The sequence below is a fragment of the Schizosaccharomyces osmophilus genome, chromosome 2 (assembly GCF_027921745.1).
Source record: "Schizosaccharomyces osmophilus chromosome 2, complete sequence".
Lineage (NCBI taxonomy): Eukaryota > Fungi > Ascomycota > Schizosaccharomycetes > Schizosaccharomycetales > Schizosaccharomycetaceae > Schizosaccharomyces > Schizosaccharomyces osmophilus.
Window position 1 is genome coordinate 195,994 of NC_079239.1, and position 17,879 is coordinate 213,872.

At 38.3% G+C, this 17,879-nt stretch overlaps 7 protein-coding genes across 7 annotated transcripts; 2 read left to right on the forward strand and 5 right to left on the reverse strand.

The window, feature by feature from the left end:
* Positions 1-8: 8 nt before the first annotated feature.
* ely5 (nuclear pore protein Ely5) lies at positions 9-1,020 on the forward strand (the record flags this gene model as incomplete). Its single annotated transcript, XM_056181387.1, has 3 exons — positions 9-401; positions 479-682; positions 727-1,020. 3 exons carry the CDS (start codon positions 9-11, stop codon positions 1,018-1,020), a joined length of 891 nt encoding a protein of 296 aa, XP_056038231.1.
* A 210-nt stretch (positions 1,021-1,230) lies between these two features.
* exo1 (exonuclease I Exo1) lies at positions 1,231-2,952 on the reverse strand (the record flags this gene model as incomplete). Its single annotated transcript, XM_056181388.1, has 1 exon — positions 1,231-2,952. The coding sequence occupies one exon, from the start codon at positions 2,950-2,952 to the stop codon at positions 1,231-1,233; it is 1,722 nt and encodes a 573-aa protein (XP_056038234.1).
* A 444-nt stretch (positions 2,953-3,396) lies between these two features.
* Positions 3,397-7,141, reverse strand: psm1 (mitotic/meiotic cohesin complex ATPase subunit Psm1/Smc1; the record flags this gene model as incomplete). Its single annotated transcript, XM_056183867.1, has 2 exons — positions 3,397-3,417; positions 3,470-7,141. The coding sequence occupies 2 exons, from the start codon at positions 7,139-7,141 to the stop codon at positions 3,397-3,399; spliced, it is 3,693 nt and encodes a 1,230-aa protein (XP_056037723.1).
* A 489-nt stretch (positions 7,142-7,630) lies between these two features.
* On the forward strand, positions 7,631-9,241 carry pcf1 (histone H3-H4 chaperone, CAF assembly factor (CAF-1) complex subunit A Pcf1; the record flags this gene model as incomplete). The annotated part of the gene is made up of 1 exon (XM_056181389.1): positions 7,631-9,241. The coding sequence occupies one exon, from the start codon at positions 7,631-7,633 to the stop codon at positions 9,239-9,241; it is 1,611 nt and encodes a 536-aa protein (XP_056038233.1).
* A 302-nt stretch (positions 9,242-9,543) lies between these two features.
* On the reverse strand, positions 9,544-11,388 carry spo5 (meiotic RNA-binding protein 1; the record flags this gene model as incomplete). Its single annotated transcript, XM_056181390.1, has 1 exon — positions 9,544-11,388. One exon carries the CDS (start codon positions 11,386-11,388, stop codon positions 9,544-9,546), a length of 1,845 nt encoding a protein of 614 aa, XP_056038478.1.
* Positions 11,389-12,889: 1,501 nt separating this feature from the next.
* ccr1 (NADPH-cytochrome p450 reductase) lies at positions 12,890-14,926 on the reverse strand (the record flags this gene model as incomplete). Its single annotated transcript, XM_056181391.1, has 1 exon — positions 12,890-14,926. One exon carries the CDS (start codon positions 14,924-14,926, stop codon positions 12,890-12,892), a length of 2,037 nt encoding a protein of 678 aa, XP_056038473.1.
* A 1,510-nt stretch (positions 14,927-16,436) lies between these two features.
* Positions 16,437-17,267, reverse strand: SOMG_02600 (mitochondrial membrane protein, conserved protein; the record flags this gene model as incomplete). Its single annotated transcript, XM_056181392.1, has 1 exon — positions 16,437-17,267. The coding sequence occupies one exon, from the start codon at positions 17,265-17,267 to the stop codon at positions 16,437-16,439; it is 831 nt and encodes a 276-aa protein (XP_056038226.1).
* Positions 17,268-17,879: the final 612 nt, after the last annotated feature.

A 17,879-nucleotide genomic window follows, 5' to 3' on the forward strand; every position in this document is an offset into this window, starting at 1 on the left:
AAAAAAGGATGGAATTAGATGAAACACAATTTGAAAAATTTATAGGATTGTTCAGCATAAGACCTGAAGATTTTCCATACAACCAAGATGTTAGGTTGAACATTAAATCATTGAGACAAAACCATGTAGACCACCAGCTCTTTTTTGATGTTTTATTCTTTTTTATTGATGCCATTAAAGAACCAGAAGTTTGTTATCCGCCGTCCTCTATGAGTGACTTGAAAAACCTGTTTTTAACCATCGACTCATCTAATATCGATGAGCTTAAGCAGCAATGCTTCTATTACTACTTACTAAAAGATTGGGGAAAAAGTGAAACATATGCCGACCAAATATTACTACCTTTCAATTTCCGTCATTTAATTGATGGTTATTACGCTTTAGATCATTTGAATTTTGAGGTACGCTAGAGAAATGGGGTGTATAGTTTTATATGACTATTCATCTGTCGCTTTGAATAATGAATTAACAAATGTAGGAAGCGCTTGATCACTTCTTACAGCCCGATGTATTACCTAACTTTCCTGACAAGATTCTAGAGACATTTTATCGGCACGACAAATTCTATCAGATGATTCGTTTTGTACAGTTTGTGAATCCACCTTTGGATACATTTAGAAAGCAAGAGTGCTATACTCTCGCTCTTGCAAGATTTAGTTTTCTGAGTGCTTTTAATTTCATGGTATTGCAATCGTTATCTACAAAGATATGCTAACTGAATTACAGAAAAAATGCATGCATCCACTTATCTTATGGGAAGGACTTCTTCATGTAATTTTGGACTCCAATGATAAAGATTCTTGCAAGTTAATCGTTTCACTTCCTTTAATTGAAGAAGAAATCGATATTATGGTGTCTGTTTTAAGCTCAGAAAAAGAACCTCTATACCTCGATACTCTCTTAGCTTTCCTCATACAGTCAGGCAGAATACATGAAGCTTGTCAGTTAGCAGCTTCTAATCCCTATCTTAATGAGTCTCCGATCTCTTCTGCTTTACAAAAGCTAGGCGTTTCAAATTGAATTTTTGTTTTCTGATTTATGTACACTTTATAATAGACTGTCCAAATGCTGTTATTCATGAAGTCATCTTCATATAAAACCAATTAGTACCCATTGAAATAAATGATATATAAATATGTAAGTCCAAAGTAAACCATTGAAAAGAATGACAAGGTAGATTTCTAATACACGAAACGTACAAATGAAGGTAAATAGCATGGTATATCAGAATTAACGAAATTTATAATGCTGCAATGACAAAACCCCTTTAGGGCGTTCAGGTAATGAAGGGGACGACGGCTTGGAAGACACAGTCGACTTTGACTGTAAAGGTAATGAACGTCCAGTCCTTCGGTTTAAAGCATCTTGGCCAATTTTGCTTAACGGTGTTGATGGACGTGACATCGCTGAGGACTTGTACGAAAACGAAGAAAACCAGCTTTTTGGAGCTGGCGAAGGAGAAGTAATCGAAATGTTCTCCTTTTCATCTTTCTGAGACGCCTCATTAATGATATGTTTTTCATCGGGCTTCTTCTGAGAAAAGTATTTGCTACTCCCACCTGGTGCAGAAAATGGAGCAATGTTTTCACTCTTTCTCACCAAATGGCTAATGTCTGACAAAGATTTGCCAAATTGTCGCGGCTCTGAAGAAGTCTTCGTTGGTGACGGTAATTCCTGTTGGGGCGTTTTTATATGGTTATTTTCGTTTTCACTCTCCTTTACGGTAGCTAAAGGTTCCTGCTTTTGAGGTGTTACGAATTTGTCCAATGGCTTTTCTTGACTGGGAATACAACCCATGCTGGAAATTTTCTTTGGGCGCTTGTTTGGTGGTCGTGTTCCCATAAAGAAGGTAGAAATGTCCGTCTTGGTTATACCCTTTCTCTTTGTAGATTCAGAATTGTTCTCTTGTTGGTGGAAGCTGTTGTCTGTCAACGGATTCTTTGCGGTAAAAGCGATTTTAGTCACTGGATCAAATCTACCCTCGGCAATTGCAATTGCTATTTGGTCTTCGATGAAAGGACCAATATAAGAGTCCTCTTCAGGAGTCATCTCTCTCGTTGTTGGTGACAGATGCACTATACGTTTCAGTTTAGGGCAATAAACCCTCTGATGCATAAAAGCAAGGTCTGCTAATAAAAATTCTTTCTCAAAAGCAATTGGTACTTTGAGACTTTTGTCAAGACGCATCGCACGGATAGCAGCACGAGGATCATGATATCGAAGAATATAACGTAAAGCCGTCTTTAAACCCATTCCAGCGATGCCGTCTGTATAATCACATCCCGAAAAGATTGACATATGGCGAAACTTTTCATCAGACAGGAGCCTCAAATCTACCTCTTGCTTTTTAAAAAGGTCCTCACGCTGTATCTTAACGCAATTTCCGAAACTATCCATTTTGAAGAGAACTTGTTTTGCTCCAAAAACAAGCATATCAGAATCCTCCGTAATAATGCCATCGATGATCCTTTCTTTCTCTAAATAAACAAGTTGAGAATCTGCTTCGTATGGCGCTACTATCGATGAAATTCCATGCTCCTTCAATGCAGCTATTACTTTTGCTGCCATTTCAGGTGTAACATCGACGCAATGAGAGAATTGAGCAAATGCTTGACCTTTCTTTCCTTCATCCCACAGTTGTTTTGCAAATCTGAAAGCTTCTTCCCGGCGCTCTTTCCTTTTTTGCTCAGTAGGTGCTTTGCAAGGCAAAGGTCCTCCATCGAAGACAATAATTGGTTTTACACCATAATACTGAAGCATTAAAGCTTGATGGACTGCATATTTGATGTATTTATCTGTGTCTTTTTGCATTGCCAGTTCATGAGCACATGTAAACACACCTTTGTGTAGCCAAACATAACCATCAACTCCCAATGTTTTACCTGAGAACTCCTCTACGTGGGAGGGAGTTTGAGAGGACTTTAAGAATCCTAATAGTCCCTTAATTCCCATAGTACGAGGAGCATCCGCCGTAAATAGAAAAGAGTGACGAGAATGGTTATTATGCTCTTTCTCGATTCCACAAAGGACAACATTCAGCAAATAAGGACGCATTAGGATACGGTAAATGGATATCTATTATTAACTATAAACAGAAAAAGAAAAAAAAAAGGAATTAGACACATTAAAATACAAATACTTAAATAAAACATTGCTATTCGTATTGTTGTACGTAGCTAAGATATGTATCACAAAAGCAATTATCCCTAAACTATTAAAAGAAACCAAGGTAAAGAACGCAACATTTGTGCTCACAATCTAGTGTTCTGATTTTGCATCGTTCTAAGCAAGTTGGAAATCATATTTCAGCAACGTTTCCTATAAATAATCATCTTGTAAAGCTGTCATAAACATATAATATGTGAAAGGGTTCAGATAACCATTGAATAAATTAAATTATTGGGCATAAGCTTCCAACTGATAGAATGTTAGTAAAAGTATTCATAAAACTTACAAGGGAGAAACTTACATTAATAGAAAGTGTTTTTGAAGAATTCTGATCTTGATCGCGGTAAATTCCTACCAAGGCTTCAGATTTGCTGAATAGCTGGTTTTTGAGAGATATTACGACGAATTGGAAACCGTTCGAGGCATGGTGACGAATATAATTGGCAATTTTTGAAACATTGGTCTGGTCCAAAGCTGCATCAATCTCGTCAAGTACGAAAAATGGAGAAGGCTGATATGAATGTATCGCAAACAGTAAAGCCAGAGCCGCCATTGTCTTTTCACCTCCTGATAACTGATCCATATCTCGGAACCGTTTCATCGGAGGCATAGCATGAAATCTAATACCTCCTAAGTATGGCTCATCTGAATCATCAAGGGTCAAATAAGCGGTACCACCAAGTGGAAAAGCTGAACTTTTTGTTAATTCTTTGTAAATGGGGTCAATCTGTTCAGAAATATGATTAAACGCCTCGTGGAACCTTTTTAGGCGCTGTTCTTTGACTGTGTTAAATCGTTCTTTGGCATTTTTCGCCGACTTTCGGGCATCTCCGAACTCATCATCCAAACGTGAAAGCCGTTGCTCAACTACTTCGAGTCTTTCCATTGCTTTCATATTTGGCGACATTTTTTCAAGCTCCTCGTCGTACTCACGTAACTTTTCTTGAAGAACAGTACCCATACTCTCGGAACCATCCTCCTTCAATTCATCGTCCAGCTCCTCATAGTCCACCTCAATACCAAACTTATTGAAAGCGGCTTGTACAGTTTGATTGCCGCTGTCAATAACCATTGCTTCGGTATCTTGTCCAAAGTCATCTATAGGGATGTTGGATAACGACCCGTCAGATAACGGAAGAGAAATGTCTTCAAGTTTACATTTCCTCACAATTGCATGCCAATCTGAAACAAAACGTTCAATTTCCGATTCGACAAGGGTCACATCATTCCTGAGCTTAGTAATTTCAGCTAAGAAGCGCTTGGACTCTAATTTGTGTTGAGCTATCGTTCGCAAAACTTCATCATTTTTAGACTTCGTTTCGGAAGATTCCTCTTTTAATAGGTCTAATTCGGCTTCAGCCGTGGCAACCTCTGTTTCTAAAGCTTCGTGCTTTTGCTCATATTCTTTAATCGATTCTTCGTCCTTGCGAATAAAGTCCTTCAATCTATTTAATCGAACCTCAATATCGGAAGTTCTTTGTCGCTCAAAGCCCATCCGGTTTTCCAGCAAAGCCTTCTGATTCGCAAACTCAAGTTGCTTTTGCGAGTATTGCTGAGTAAAGGACCTTTGCAATTCCTCATAAGACCGAATATTTGTAATTTTTGTTCGTTTACAAAAGTTCACGAATATTTTGTCTTCAATTACATGAGTCTGCTGAAGAAGTTCATTTTGAGATTCTTCCATTGTCGACAGCTCTCGTTCAGAAGACTCCAGTTCTGGTTTCTTTCTTCTATAAAGCTCGTTAAAGTGATCTAACTCCTTTTGTTTGTCTTCTAAGGATCTTAATTTAGCGTTAAGGCTTTCTTTCATCAGAGATAATTCAGATTCAAGATTGTGTAAATTAATTGTATCTTGCTCCACTACCAAAGACGCCATCTTTTCGCTCTGTATCCTGTCAATCCGCGACATTAAATCATTCTGAGTTTGCTTAAGCTGTTCTATTTCACGATCATCCCAACGTTTTGCTGACCTTGTATTAGAAGACCCACCAGTAATCAAGCCGGTCTTATGGATTACGGTACCTTCCAAGGTAACAGTCTTAGCATTGGCACGTTTGCTATATGATAAATCTCGGGCAACATTCAAATTATCACAAATCAGTGTGTTTCCAAGGGCACTTACGATGACTCGTTCATATTGAGGTTCAAAATTTACAACATCAATGGCCAAGCGAGCGCCTGCATGTGTACCACGAAAGCTTTGGTTTATAGGTTTGACAGCAACTGTGTCCATCGGTAGGAAGGTCATTACACCGATACGCTGCTCCCTAATGTAATCAATACATTCCTTCGCAATAGCCTGTGATCCAACAACAATGGCATCAAAGTTTCTACCTAAAGCGGCGATGAGAGCACTTTCGTATTTTTTTTGAGTGGGGCTGCATAAATCAATAACTCTTCCTTTGACTCCAGGATAAATGCGCTTTAATGCGTAAAGCGCTTCTCGCTTTTTTACATCTTGATTCGATTCATTTCTATCTGCATTGGCTTCAATTAGTTTTTGTAAACAAATATGTAATTCGTCATTTAGGTCACGCTCTTGCTGACACAAGTGAGTATAGTTTGCACGTTTTTGTTGTATGGATTGGCGGACGGACTCCAAATCTTCAATTCGGCGATTAACCTCGGCTATAAGAGCAAACTTTCCCTCTATTAAGTTATTAATCTGTTCCTTGGATTGTGTTTTTCTTGATTTTAAATCTTCAACTACTTCCGCTAATGCATTTTTAGCTTGCGAAGCAACTTTGACTCTGCGATTTAATGATTGAAGCTGTGTAAGAGTTTTGGAATTTTGCAAATCAGCTTGGGTTCGCAAGTTATCATAGTTTTTTTGATCTTCCGGTGTAAGTTTATGAACACGTTGCTCTTCGCGTTCATGAATATTTCGGATTAGTTGTTCTTCAGCAGCATTTAGTGATGCAAGCTGTTCCTCTAGTATTTGTAATGTACTAGACTGAGAAGTATAGTCTTTTTCAACTTCTCCAACTTTTCTTTGAATTTTTTGCAGATTCACGCTTGATTCCGATGCTTTTTCAGCAAGAGAAATTAATTCTGGTCGCTTAGAAGCAATGGACTTTTCTTGCTTACAAACTTTTCTATCAAATAAAAGTAACTGTCGATGAATTGCACCTTCTTGCTCGCGTAAAGAATCAACTTTAGCCGAAGATGTTTCTTGACGTTTGGTGAGTTCACTAGTTGAGTTTCGAAATTTCTCAATATCTCTTATATTGGAGTGAATGCTTTTTTCAATGTGGTACATTTTCCATAATAGAAAAATTAACGAGGCAATATCTCTCTGCTCTTTCTTGCTTTCATAAACTTCTGCCTCGGCTTTCTGTTCCTGATATTGTTTTATTTCAGCATTTATGCCCCTTTTCTTGTTAAACGAATGTGCTGAAAGGTTAACGGCATAATCTTGCTCTTGTTTGTACTTTTCATAATCACCTTTAAACTCCAAAGATCCACAAATTTGTTCTATCAAACGTGAAAGATCAACGGGGGATTGAGAAGCTATCGCTTCGACGTCTCCTTGGAAAACTAAAAAGTTCCTGGCTCGAACTAGAATATTCTGTTCTTCTAAAGACTTGCAATACTCCGAAAATTGAGTGGGTTTATCGTTAATTCTGTATTCAGTACTTCCATTAGGGGTTATAACGCGTTTATATTCGCGTTCTTCGGCATCATCTAATTCATATACCAGTTTTACATATGCGCTACGTGGAGTTTGAGAATCGTCAAAAGAAGTAGATCCTTGACTATTCATAACTCTTCCTCTATAAATTAGCTCGCGAATGTTTGACGATCGCAAATGAGAAGATTTCACACCTAAAACGAAAGAGATGGCATCCATCAAATTCGATTTTCCTGAGCCATTCGGCCCAATGACTGATGTGAAGTCTTCAAAGGGTCCTATCGTTTGACATCCTCGATAGGACTTAAAATTTTCCACTTCTAATCGTAAAAGACGACCCATCAAGGTTTTGGTTAAAGGAAGGGTGTTCGCAGCGACGCGCCTATATCTATACCAAGAAATGTGTGTGCAGTCGTCGCGGTAAGATTCGTTAATCCATTCAATTTTGAATGAGAAATAAGTAGATGAAACTGAAAGATACTTTTCTTTTTAAATTCAATCAAGTGAATTTCTGTGAAATCTATATTCTCTGTTTCTGAAACGCCTCGTTAAAATTCCTTAGTAAACAGAACTTCGGATTGAGTCTCAAAGGGAATAAGTAAATAATTTAATGATTTATACTAGTTATAAAAGAAAAACAGTCAATTAAAGTCTTTCTGTGTCGTTACTTGATTTTGAGTACCTGTGAGTAAGAGAATGCTGACGGTTGTAAACACTACCATATCTCCTTTGGGAAGGCACAAACGCTAAAAAAAGTTGTTGGAAGCAGAATACGAAATTTGCTTGTACGATATAATCTTTCTTTTAATTTACTGCTGAAAGCAAACGTTCATGGACGTTGACGAGAATATATCAAGTAAATGTGAAATTGCTAGTCAAGATTCACAGAATGATCCAATTACTAAGGAGGAGGGCGGCTCTGAAGGGGCATATGCAAATAAAAATGATGGTGTAAATAATACTATGGACGTTGACGACTTACCTCTTTCAGAAGACTCAGCTTTGTCAAAGTCTAGTAAACGGAAGCGTACGAATACGGAATCCATAGAAGCTGCCAATGAACGAAAGCTAGAGCGGCAAAGAATTCAAGAAGAGAAGGCTAGGAAAAAAGAAGAAGATCGTCTTCGTCGTGAGCGAGAACGAGAGCAACGTGAGATAGAAAAAAAGCAACGAGAAGAAGAACGGCTGGCTGCGAAGAAGAAGCGTGAACTAGAAAAAATGGAGAAGGAACTTGAACAGCAAAAGAAAAAAGAAGAACGGGATCAAAAACAAAGAGAAAAGGAAGAGGCATTGCGCGTTAAACAAGAACAATTCGCTAGTAGAGAAAAGCAGCAGCTCAAATTGAATAATTTCTTCTCTAGAGGGAAAGCCTCTAACAAAGAGTCTCCCGTCAGAGAACAGGAACAACCAGCAACGGACTTTGATAAGACCTTTCGTCCCTTCTTTTTGAAAAGCCAAACAGCATTTGCAAAATTTCCTCCTTGTGCGCATTCTTTTGATCAATTGGATAAGCTATTGACTTCCACCTCTGATGACTCATTAACTATTAAAAAATTACTTTCTTCGAGTCGCTCTTCCCGGTCTACAACAAAACCACCTCTTGCAGGATCGCCGAAAGGCTTCCAATCTCAGTGGGTAAAACAATGCATGGAAAGGTTTCAGGATCCAATCACCAGTAATCCAGAAGATATATTACAACAGGTCTCTAAAGCCCCCATAAAACTTATATACTTTGCTGAGGACATTCGTCCTCCTTATTTCGGAACGTTTACCAAACAGCACACTGAGGAAGACGTATACGTCAATCCATGGCTTGAAGACAAGAGTATAGATTATGGCTATGATTCCGAAGCTGAATGGGTTGCTGATGATGAAGAAGGCGAAGATTTGGATAGCGAAGATGATGAGCTGGATAATTCAGATGACAATTTGGATGAGGCAGATGCTGGTTTTGTCGATGACGATAATGATAAAGAAAGTGCTTCATCTGAAAGAGCAAATGGTTTGGTTGGTCCTTTACAGCCGATTATCGAAGGGCCATGCTGGGACTCTAATTTTCTCTCTGATTTTTCATGTATCTCTTTGCTAGATCCTATAACGCCTTTCTCTACTTCCTCTAGCTTTCGAATCAATCCTCAAAAAAATTATTGGGCTCCTCGGGGACGTTCATCAGAAGTATCAGTTTCTTCTACTACCCAAGATACTTCCCCTTCTAGCTTACAGGTAAAATTACCTTCTGAAGATCTACCAAACTTCCTCGGCTATATCATCAAATCCCACGAAAACAAAATCCTTTTAATTGAACATCTACGACAACTCTTTCCTCATGTCACTAAGAATGTTATAAGTGACACCCTCAACAAGGTCGCCGTTCGCCGTGGTAAAGCTGTTTCCGATGGTTGGGATATTAAACAAGAATTTCAGTCATTCCTTTCTTCTTAGTGCCGGCTAAAAATTACTCTAGTGTTCTGACATCGTCAAAGATCCAACACATGTAACTTTAGTTTTATAAGTTTATTCGCTAAAACACCAATTCTCTGTCCACTAATTATTGTATATTATTAATTTAATCATTACCACTATAAGGCTCATTATATATTCCTCTAGTTTATAACACTAGTATATAGTAAATTTGAAATCCGAAAACACTCTTTATAAGTTTCAAGGTTCATTTGGTTTCACTTTCAGGTTTCAGTTTTATACGTTCGCGAAGGTTTTGTTAATAAACGTTTCTTTTCATGTGCTTAGTTAACACCTGCAGCACCCACGTTGCTCTGCACTTTATATCCCGGGTAAGCAACCTTGGGTATTGAAGTTTCATGATTCACCGGATATGCAGAGGCCGGAGGATACATATTCTGCCAGCCATAATTGTCATAAACTGGACTGCTGGCATAGACATTGTTGTCTACAGGCATATACAAATTCATTTTAGGATACATAGACACAGATGGCGCTTCTGTCCGGTCTATTTTTGTATATGCATCGTTTAAAGCCGTAATACTCTTGGTGAGAACATTATACTCACGAGCACGCCACATACGTCTTTTCTGAGTCTGACCTTTAAATTTCTTTTGCTCAGCAGAATCTGCAAAACGAATTTGTAAAGGAGGTAAGGTTGGGTCAATGAAATAATCATTGAAACGTTCAATGATTTCCTCAGCCACGAAGCGATCCTGCATACGAGCAAAACCAACGCCTCGAGATTGATTTTTGGAATCACGAAGCACACGATTCGATACGATTCTATGCGGTTTGAAAAGGTTGCAAATATCATCCTCGTTCCAGCGGAGAGGAAGATTTGAAATATAGAGATTCGTACTTTCCTTATCTTGAAGGTTTTGCAACCTGGCGCTAAAACTCTCTTTAGCAAACGAGCATTGATATCCACACAAGGTCATAGCAGATATGCATAATGCTGCGGACTTGAGCTCTTCAAAGCAAGCAAAGCCGAAGCCTTTACACATGTTGCTACTAACGTCAATAATGGCCTTACTACTCATAACTTTACCAAAGCGGTTGCAGTACAGCAGTAAAGTTTCATCGGTAGTAGAAGGGGGAAGGCCACGAATGTAAACATTCTTTGTTCTGCCTGGATTTTCCGTCTTTTTTTCTTCCTGAGATATGGGAAACATACTAGGAATAGCTGGAGGAATGGCAGGATGCATAGACACAAGGCGAGTGAGATAAGCATTTTGCTGCTTTGTTTCGGGTTTTACGTCAATGTCCGTTCTGAATGTATCCTCGGATTCAGAACGTGGAGTTTCTCTTGGTTGTGTATAAGGAGGCATATTTGGGGAGGTTGCATGGTATCCCGAAGAGTTTCGAGAGACAGCTGGATTAGGAGGCACAGACATATAGGCTGGTTGATTTAAATATGGAACATTCGGCTGTCCTACCTGGGATACTGGAGGATACATTGAAGTGTTCTGAGGGGCATGTACAGCCATTAGCTGCTGTGTAACTCCATTGGAAACATAAGGTTTCATATAAGGATGAGTTCCATTCATTGGATAATGTTGATTAGGCTGCTGAGTCTGCCATTGCGACCCGTAGCAAGAAGGTGTTGCAGCAGAAACACCATATGGAGGACGGTAAGCACCGACATCAGCACGTCCACTTGGTGCTTGTTGAGAGGCATAATAAGGAGGATAGTATGAACCGGATAAATAAGGATTAGGCTGCGGGACACCAGTAACATTGTTGTTACTTATATAAGTATTAGATTCTGGGAAGCGAGTTTGAGTAATAGGTTCGTTAATATATTGTTCGGTTTGAGCATTCATGTAATAGTCGTTGTTTTGACTTGTATACTGAGAATGTACACCTTGGTAATGTCTACGTTGGGAACCAGGTGTTTGATCACTTGACATTACCATATCGCTGGATCCACGAGTTGTGTTAGGGCTTGAGCCAGGAGTCAGTAAAACTACTCCTGAATCGACACTTTCAGTCTTCTTAATCTCATTGCTTAAGAGTTCGACCGTTGTTTGGCTCGTAGGTGTTGGTAATTCAGTCGTCGAGAGAGGATCGTGAATTGAAGAAGACATAAGCCTCTGATCTTTCGTAGGAGTACTTAATTCCTGCATAATATTAAATATTCTATTGAAATAAAAGTAGATATACTACAAATCTTGTTTTAAGGAGGAATTGGTTGTTGGTAAGTTTGTTTTGCATGGATTTGCTAAATAATGCAATCAAAACAAACAACCAGTACGCATATACTACGATTGCATACATGTTTGTCTTCATAAAATGAATTTTGAATAACTACTTTAGATGGTTTGTGTTTTAATTTTCTCTGCAATTCTATATTATTCGGTCACAAGTATCGACTTTTTCTCAAGGAGAACTTTTCAAGGGCCGACGCGAGACAGGATTTCTTAAATAAGATCGTACTGTGGTACTTGCATGAGTTCATAATATTATATAAACTTCTAATTTGGTGTTCTCGTGTAAAATAGCTTTTGATGTTATCAAAAGGATAATAGCAATGTTAATTCACTTGTATGAACAAAGATTATATTGTAGATTAACTAAGAAAAGTAACGAGTAGCTCTGCTTACATCTATAAGGATGTTTATCCCTGAACGTTGTTTGGAGTTAATTTACCTTGTAAACAAAAGAGTCTCAACAGGAAACAAATGACTTTCTATTCTAATTGAGTCTCATATTGTTCATTAAGGCTATTTCTGATGCATTTCAACAGCATTTATGTCGCTAATTTAATTATATATCTTAAAGGAAGTACAGAGTAGAGGTCTTTGACTAATGAATTATGAGTGAAATTGGCTTTGACAACGTCGAATTGGATATCTAGTTGCTTCCCAAAATAATAACAAGCAACTTTGTTGAATCGTATCTCTGAATTAGTTGTTCCAGGCAGTGTTAAGAAGCTCTTTCTAACTTTACCAACTTTTGATCATCCATTGTTTGTTAGCAGTAAACCTTTCAACAAATCTAATCAGATGAATTGAAATTTGCAAAAGTCATTGGGAATTTTACTGTGTTTCCTACAGTTGGATTTCACAAGGTTGACATTCCTCGTTTTCTCTTTCAATGTGAACTTACTCTGTGATTATTTTATTTTATAAACTCCAATCAATTACACATAGAATTTAAGAAATTTACATTCCATTCCTTCGGCAAATTTTTTTTTTTTTTATTACATTTCATGTTTGTTTACATAAGAAGTAGCAAAGTAACAGTAAACAAATCGCATATTTCCACAATTGTTCGTTGATCCAAAGATTCTCCATTATCGTCTAATTCAAAAACCATAGGTTTCTAGTTTCTTTTTCATACCTAAATAACTATCTCAATCATTTTCTATAGTCTTTGAAGAGTTTATAGATAGTACTTTAACTCTGATACACCATATTCTAATGAGCGATCCGTTCACAAAGGAACTTTACCCTTTACAATGTATTTGGTTACTTTTTTTACTATGCAATTAATATACTCGAGATATCCAAACACATAAGAATTCTAATTTATCTAATCAATTATGTAACACTGTTCACAAACATCAAAGCATATTTGAAATAACTTTTTATAACTTACAAGCAACTTCACGACAGAAACAGCACTTTACCAAGTGTCTTCGAAAAACCGATTTTCATCACGAAGACTTTTGATGCGCTTAGCGCCGTCCTCTTTCACAGTGGTAAGTATCGTAGCTAGAGCACTGGTAACGTCCTTAGCCATATGTTCGGCATCACCACAAATGTAAAACCAGGCACCAGCGGCTATTAATTCATTAACAAGCGAAGATTGTTGAAGAAGTAGATGCTGGACATACACCTTCTGGTCTCGTTCACGGGAAAATGCAGTGTGTAATTCAAATGAGTCTTTCAATGATTTTGCATATGTGTCCCATTCTTCTTTGTACAAGAAGTCTGTATCCGATCTTCGACACCCATAAAACAAAACTGTTTTGGCAACCTGCACGCCCTGAGCAGCCAAATGCGCACGTTCCATGACAAAACCACGGAAGGGAGCAATACCTGTGCCTGGTCCTACCATGATGATAGGGACTTCAGGAGGTGCTAAATGAAATGTAGACCTCTTGATAAACATCGGAATCCTACCAGACAATCTTTGCCGAGGACCTTCCAAGGAGTATTGCAACCCATTAGGGTGAGGAGCTGGTTCTCCATGTTGATGACGACAATGCGCAAGTAGATAATTCGTAGTCAAACCATAAAAAATATGATTCTGATCAACCCATTCTTTTTTGTCAACCACGGCTGTTACATGGACCTTATCAGGGTGAGCCAAATTACTCGATGAAATGGAATAATACCTGGGTTTTAAATGACCGAGGTTTTCCAAAAGCAAAGAGATTGGAACTTTGGTATAAGGGACACCAAAAGATACGCGACGAAGTACTTGTGCTAAGTTTAAATGCATGTCAGCAACATTTGCTTTGAAGGAGTCCTTGTCGCTTCCAAGCTTAGTCAGTTCCTTCTTGGCTTCCTCTGTGGGAGCAAAAGGAGCAATTAAAAAGATCAATTGGCGGGAAACGATACCACAAATTTCAAAATAATAGCGAAATACGCTATCATAAGTAGTAGGGCTTAAAATAGGTAACTTATCCATAGGATTGAAAGGTTTCACAATGACCACCATGTTCCTTTTATCTTTCAAACCAAGAATGTCCAAAAGGTCATCCACAGCTTGAGATGGGTTCATAGGACAAATTGAAACGTAATCACCTGTTTGATATTTCATGTTTGAACCAGCGATATCCAATTCCATATGGAGGCAATTACGGGTATCGTTTCTGAATAACTCACGAGAATTAACAGGAGTGGAATGAAAAGGATTTGCTGGGGAATTAGGTGCTTGTGAAACTATTCCCTTGAGCTGCTGGCGACTAGACTCACCAAGGAAAACCGTTGGGCTTTCGGCGAATATATCAGGCTTTTCGATGACATTGTACATGGGTTTATATTCTTCATGTACTTCTTGAAGTTGGTATACTTTGGCAATTTCGGGGAAAACTTCGTCTTTCCATTGCAAATAGTCCTCTTCTAATAAACCGGCGGCATCGTCACCCAAACCTACGGGTCCAATACATTGGGCTCCTAAAGCGTTCAAAGCAGAATCAACTCGCTTAGCCATGGCATTGTAATGTTCGTATGTGTGATTTCCTAAACCAAAAATAACATAACGGAGGTTTGCTAAGGGCCGATCTTCCGCCCCCTTTCCACTAGAGAAAATCGTGTCTTCGCTTTCAATCAGTTCCAAGAAATTTTCTGCATTGTCAGTTGGTTCACCTTCACCATAGGTAGCTAAGAAGAATATCAAAAGTTTAGAAGTATTAAGCTTATCCAGGTCAGTAAAGTCAAGGTTCTCCAAGTCTTCGGTAGAGTTGGCAAACTTATACTTGGACTTGGCTTCTGTAGAAAAACGGTAAGCGAAATCTTCGGCGGTACCAGTTTGGGAACCAAAAAGTACCAAAGCATTCAAATTTTCCTCTTCCATTTTATCAGCAATTCCATTGTTGGATGAAACTGCTTCATGTTCGACGTTCTTGGTCCGACTGGAAAAGAAGTTGTATGCAAAATATCCAACAGTGATAATTAAAACGACAACGAGCACAATAATATCTGTCGTCTTCATGATTTACAGCCTGTATACTTTTTCAACGCTTATGAATTCTAGACGCGGCTATTTCTAGTAGTAGAAAGATATAGCAAAGATAGGAGAGGAAAATGGCTTCTTAAACAAGAAAAGAGAATGAAGAATAAAAGAATGTAACAACTTTTCTCTATGAAGGTATGCAAGATTATGAACCAGGTGACAACTTCCCTGTATTGCAAGTCAAACGATCCAGCGCTTGAGTTGTATCTTTTAGCTTTTTTAGCTTTTTGAGAGCAAGCAAACGACAGTGGGTTTCGATTATTATGATATCTTTGAAACCGTTGTTACTATATTAAGGACTTTGCTTCTATTTAGAACAGCACTTTTTCGAGACAAAAATAGGCTTACAAAGATGAAAAGTCCAATGAAGATGCAAAATAAAAAAGCAACAGAGGGATAACGAATGTAGTCAAAAGAAAAGTGAAACTCAGCTCCTCGAAATTGGTAGAATCAAAAACAGCGCGTTGAGGGAATTGAAAATTAGTAAACCCAGATTATTCCCCTGGGTGCCTTCCTTCTACAAGAATTACGATCAAGCTTGTGGTTTCAGGTCAAGGATTGTTACTATTTCGTATCTACGAAATACAAGCGCACGGTGAAGGGAGAACTAAAATGTCTTTAGAGACGAAAGAAATAAATAGTGGAATTAAGGGAGATGAAGAAAAATGAAGAAAAGGCGACGAGAAGGGTATGTGATCGGTGCTCTGAACCCTCCGTGAATACTCATATATAGGATATGAATCTTTAGAATAGTTCGATTTTTTAAAAAACTAAACCTAATACATGTGAATGATGAAGAAAAAAAAATAGTAAGTTTTTGTGTATTTTTTAACGACCATTCAAGTTCCTATGTAGAATTACTGATTTCGCATTCCATGATACAGACGAAAACAAAAATTGGCAGAAACACAATATGCAGGAAAAGAAAAAGATACTTTGTAATTGTTGATTGCTGATCTCTTGGTGCTTGACAAATTGGACTGTCAATACATGCTTTAACGGGATCTGTCAAGGTGCTGCTGTAACAAACACCATGAAAACAAGGCATCAAACGTTGGAAAGGAACCAAACTGCTTTCTGATTTTCCATGCTTGGGAATTTAAAAATCTACATGTAACAACAACATACGCTAGTAGTAGCGAGCTCGTTAAACTTTATATTCATTGATTACTGTACAAAAATAAAGAAAAAACCTGTTTGAAGCATTGATACAACAAGAATGGAAGAAGGTCCTAAATTATAGACTGGGCACTCCATGGAATACCTAGTCTAATGCTCAATCATAGACAAATGCTTCCAATATAACCATTTAGAACAAAGACATCGAGACTTGAATTCATAAAATCACGCTAAGGGAGGAATAGAGAAAGAAAGGATTATAGCGTGAACAGGAGGAAAGGAACAAGACGTGTGTAAAGAAGGAATGGAGGTGAATAGAAAGAATACTTAGAAAATACAAAATTTATATTTTCGAAAACATCACTGCCATTTAAGCATTAGCAAGCTGCTGAGATTTACGGGTACGCTCCTGAAGAGCATCCAAGTAAGTAGTGCGAAGTTTGCGATTGGTAACGCCGCCAAATCCAAAGGCAGGGAGGATTCTAACGACACGGGCAAAAGTGCTTTTCAATAAGTTCTTCCGAATTTGGGCGATGCGGTTTGCAACACTAATGTTGGGACCGCCACGGTTGTAAATGTCGAGAGCCATCAAATGGAGGGGAGTGCTAACTAATTGCACAATACAGGGCGTAGCCAATTGAGCGGTAACAAGACCACCGGGCAAGTAGGGAGCAATCATGGGTGGAACGTTAAAAGAGAATGCAATGGTCAGGGCATCACGAAGACCATAAAGGCCATAACTTTGCCAACCAAGAGGACGAGGAGTACCGGTGCCCCAGAATTTTGTGAAAAAGCTATCTTTGAGAATAGAGAGACCACTATTGGCAGCAGTGACGGAGGTGAATTTTACAAAACCCGTTGTTTCAGCCTTAAACACGGGATTATTATAACGAATGTTGTCTATGGTATCGATAGTATTAGCCGTCATATACGTGCCAGAATAAATGGAAAAGACAAGGGCAAAAGGAAGGCTAAAAATAAAGGAATGGGGACGGGAAAGGATGCGTTTGAAGGAATGGGCGACCGACTGCAAGAGAGAGCTGCGACCACTCGTGTTTTCGACGATCGAACGGTCGATGGTAAGGATGAAAGGAGAAACCAAGGCACTGGCAGTCGTGGCTGCCATGGCATCTATACCGACTCGTCTCCAAAAGTTGGAAGCGGGAGGCTTGTTAGCATGAATATGTGATTGATGATTCATAGTCGTTGACAACAAAAACAAAGAAACTTGAAAAAAAAAAAAAAAGGTTTTTAAACGAATGGAATCTAAGAAAATCTCCAAGAACAAGAAAAAGAAAGATCTTCGCGTCAAGTCAAAAACAAAACAGTCAAGGAAATCTAGAGGGATTTGACTGTTTAGAAAAACTAATCAAGAAATAAATTAAGCACGCGTAAGAATAAAATATATCCCAAGGTATATATATTTAAATATAAAGAGTGGTATAAAAAGGAAGAAATCCCGAGATTACGCAGCAAGTTAACCAAATAACTCTATCAAAAAGAAAAACTGCTCCTCTCTATTGATAAAAGCCAAGAAGCTCAAAACAAAAAAAAACCAACTTATTAAAGACAAACGTTGTTTGTCCAGCAATTGCAGCAAGGACGCAAAAGAATCCCCAAATTTACAGCAGAAACGAATTTACAAAGGAAACCGACAAGTTTAGATTGCAAGGAATCTAACAGAATCTTTTTTTTAGCAAAAAACGCAAAGAAAACAAAACCCAACTTCAAAAATGAACGGATTGGTATAGGCTAAAGGACTGTCAAGACAATCGGTCAGACCGGGTTTCACGTCAGAACACTAGCAGCCGCT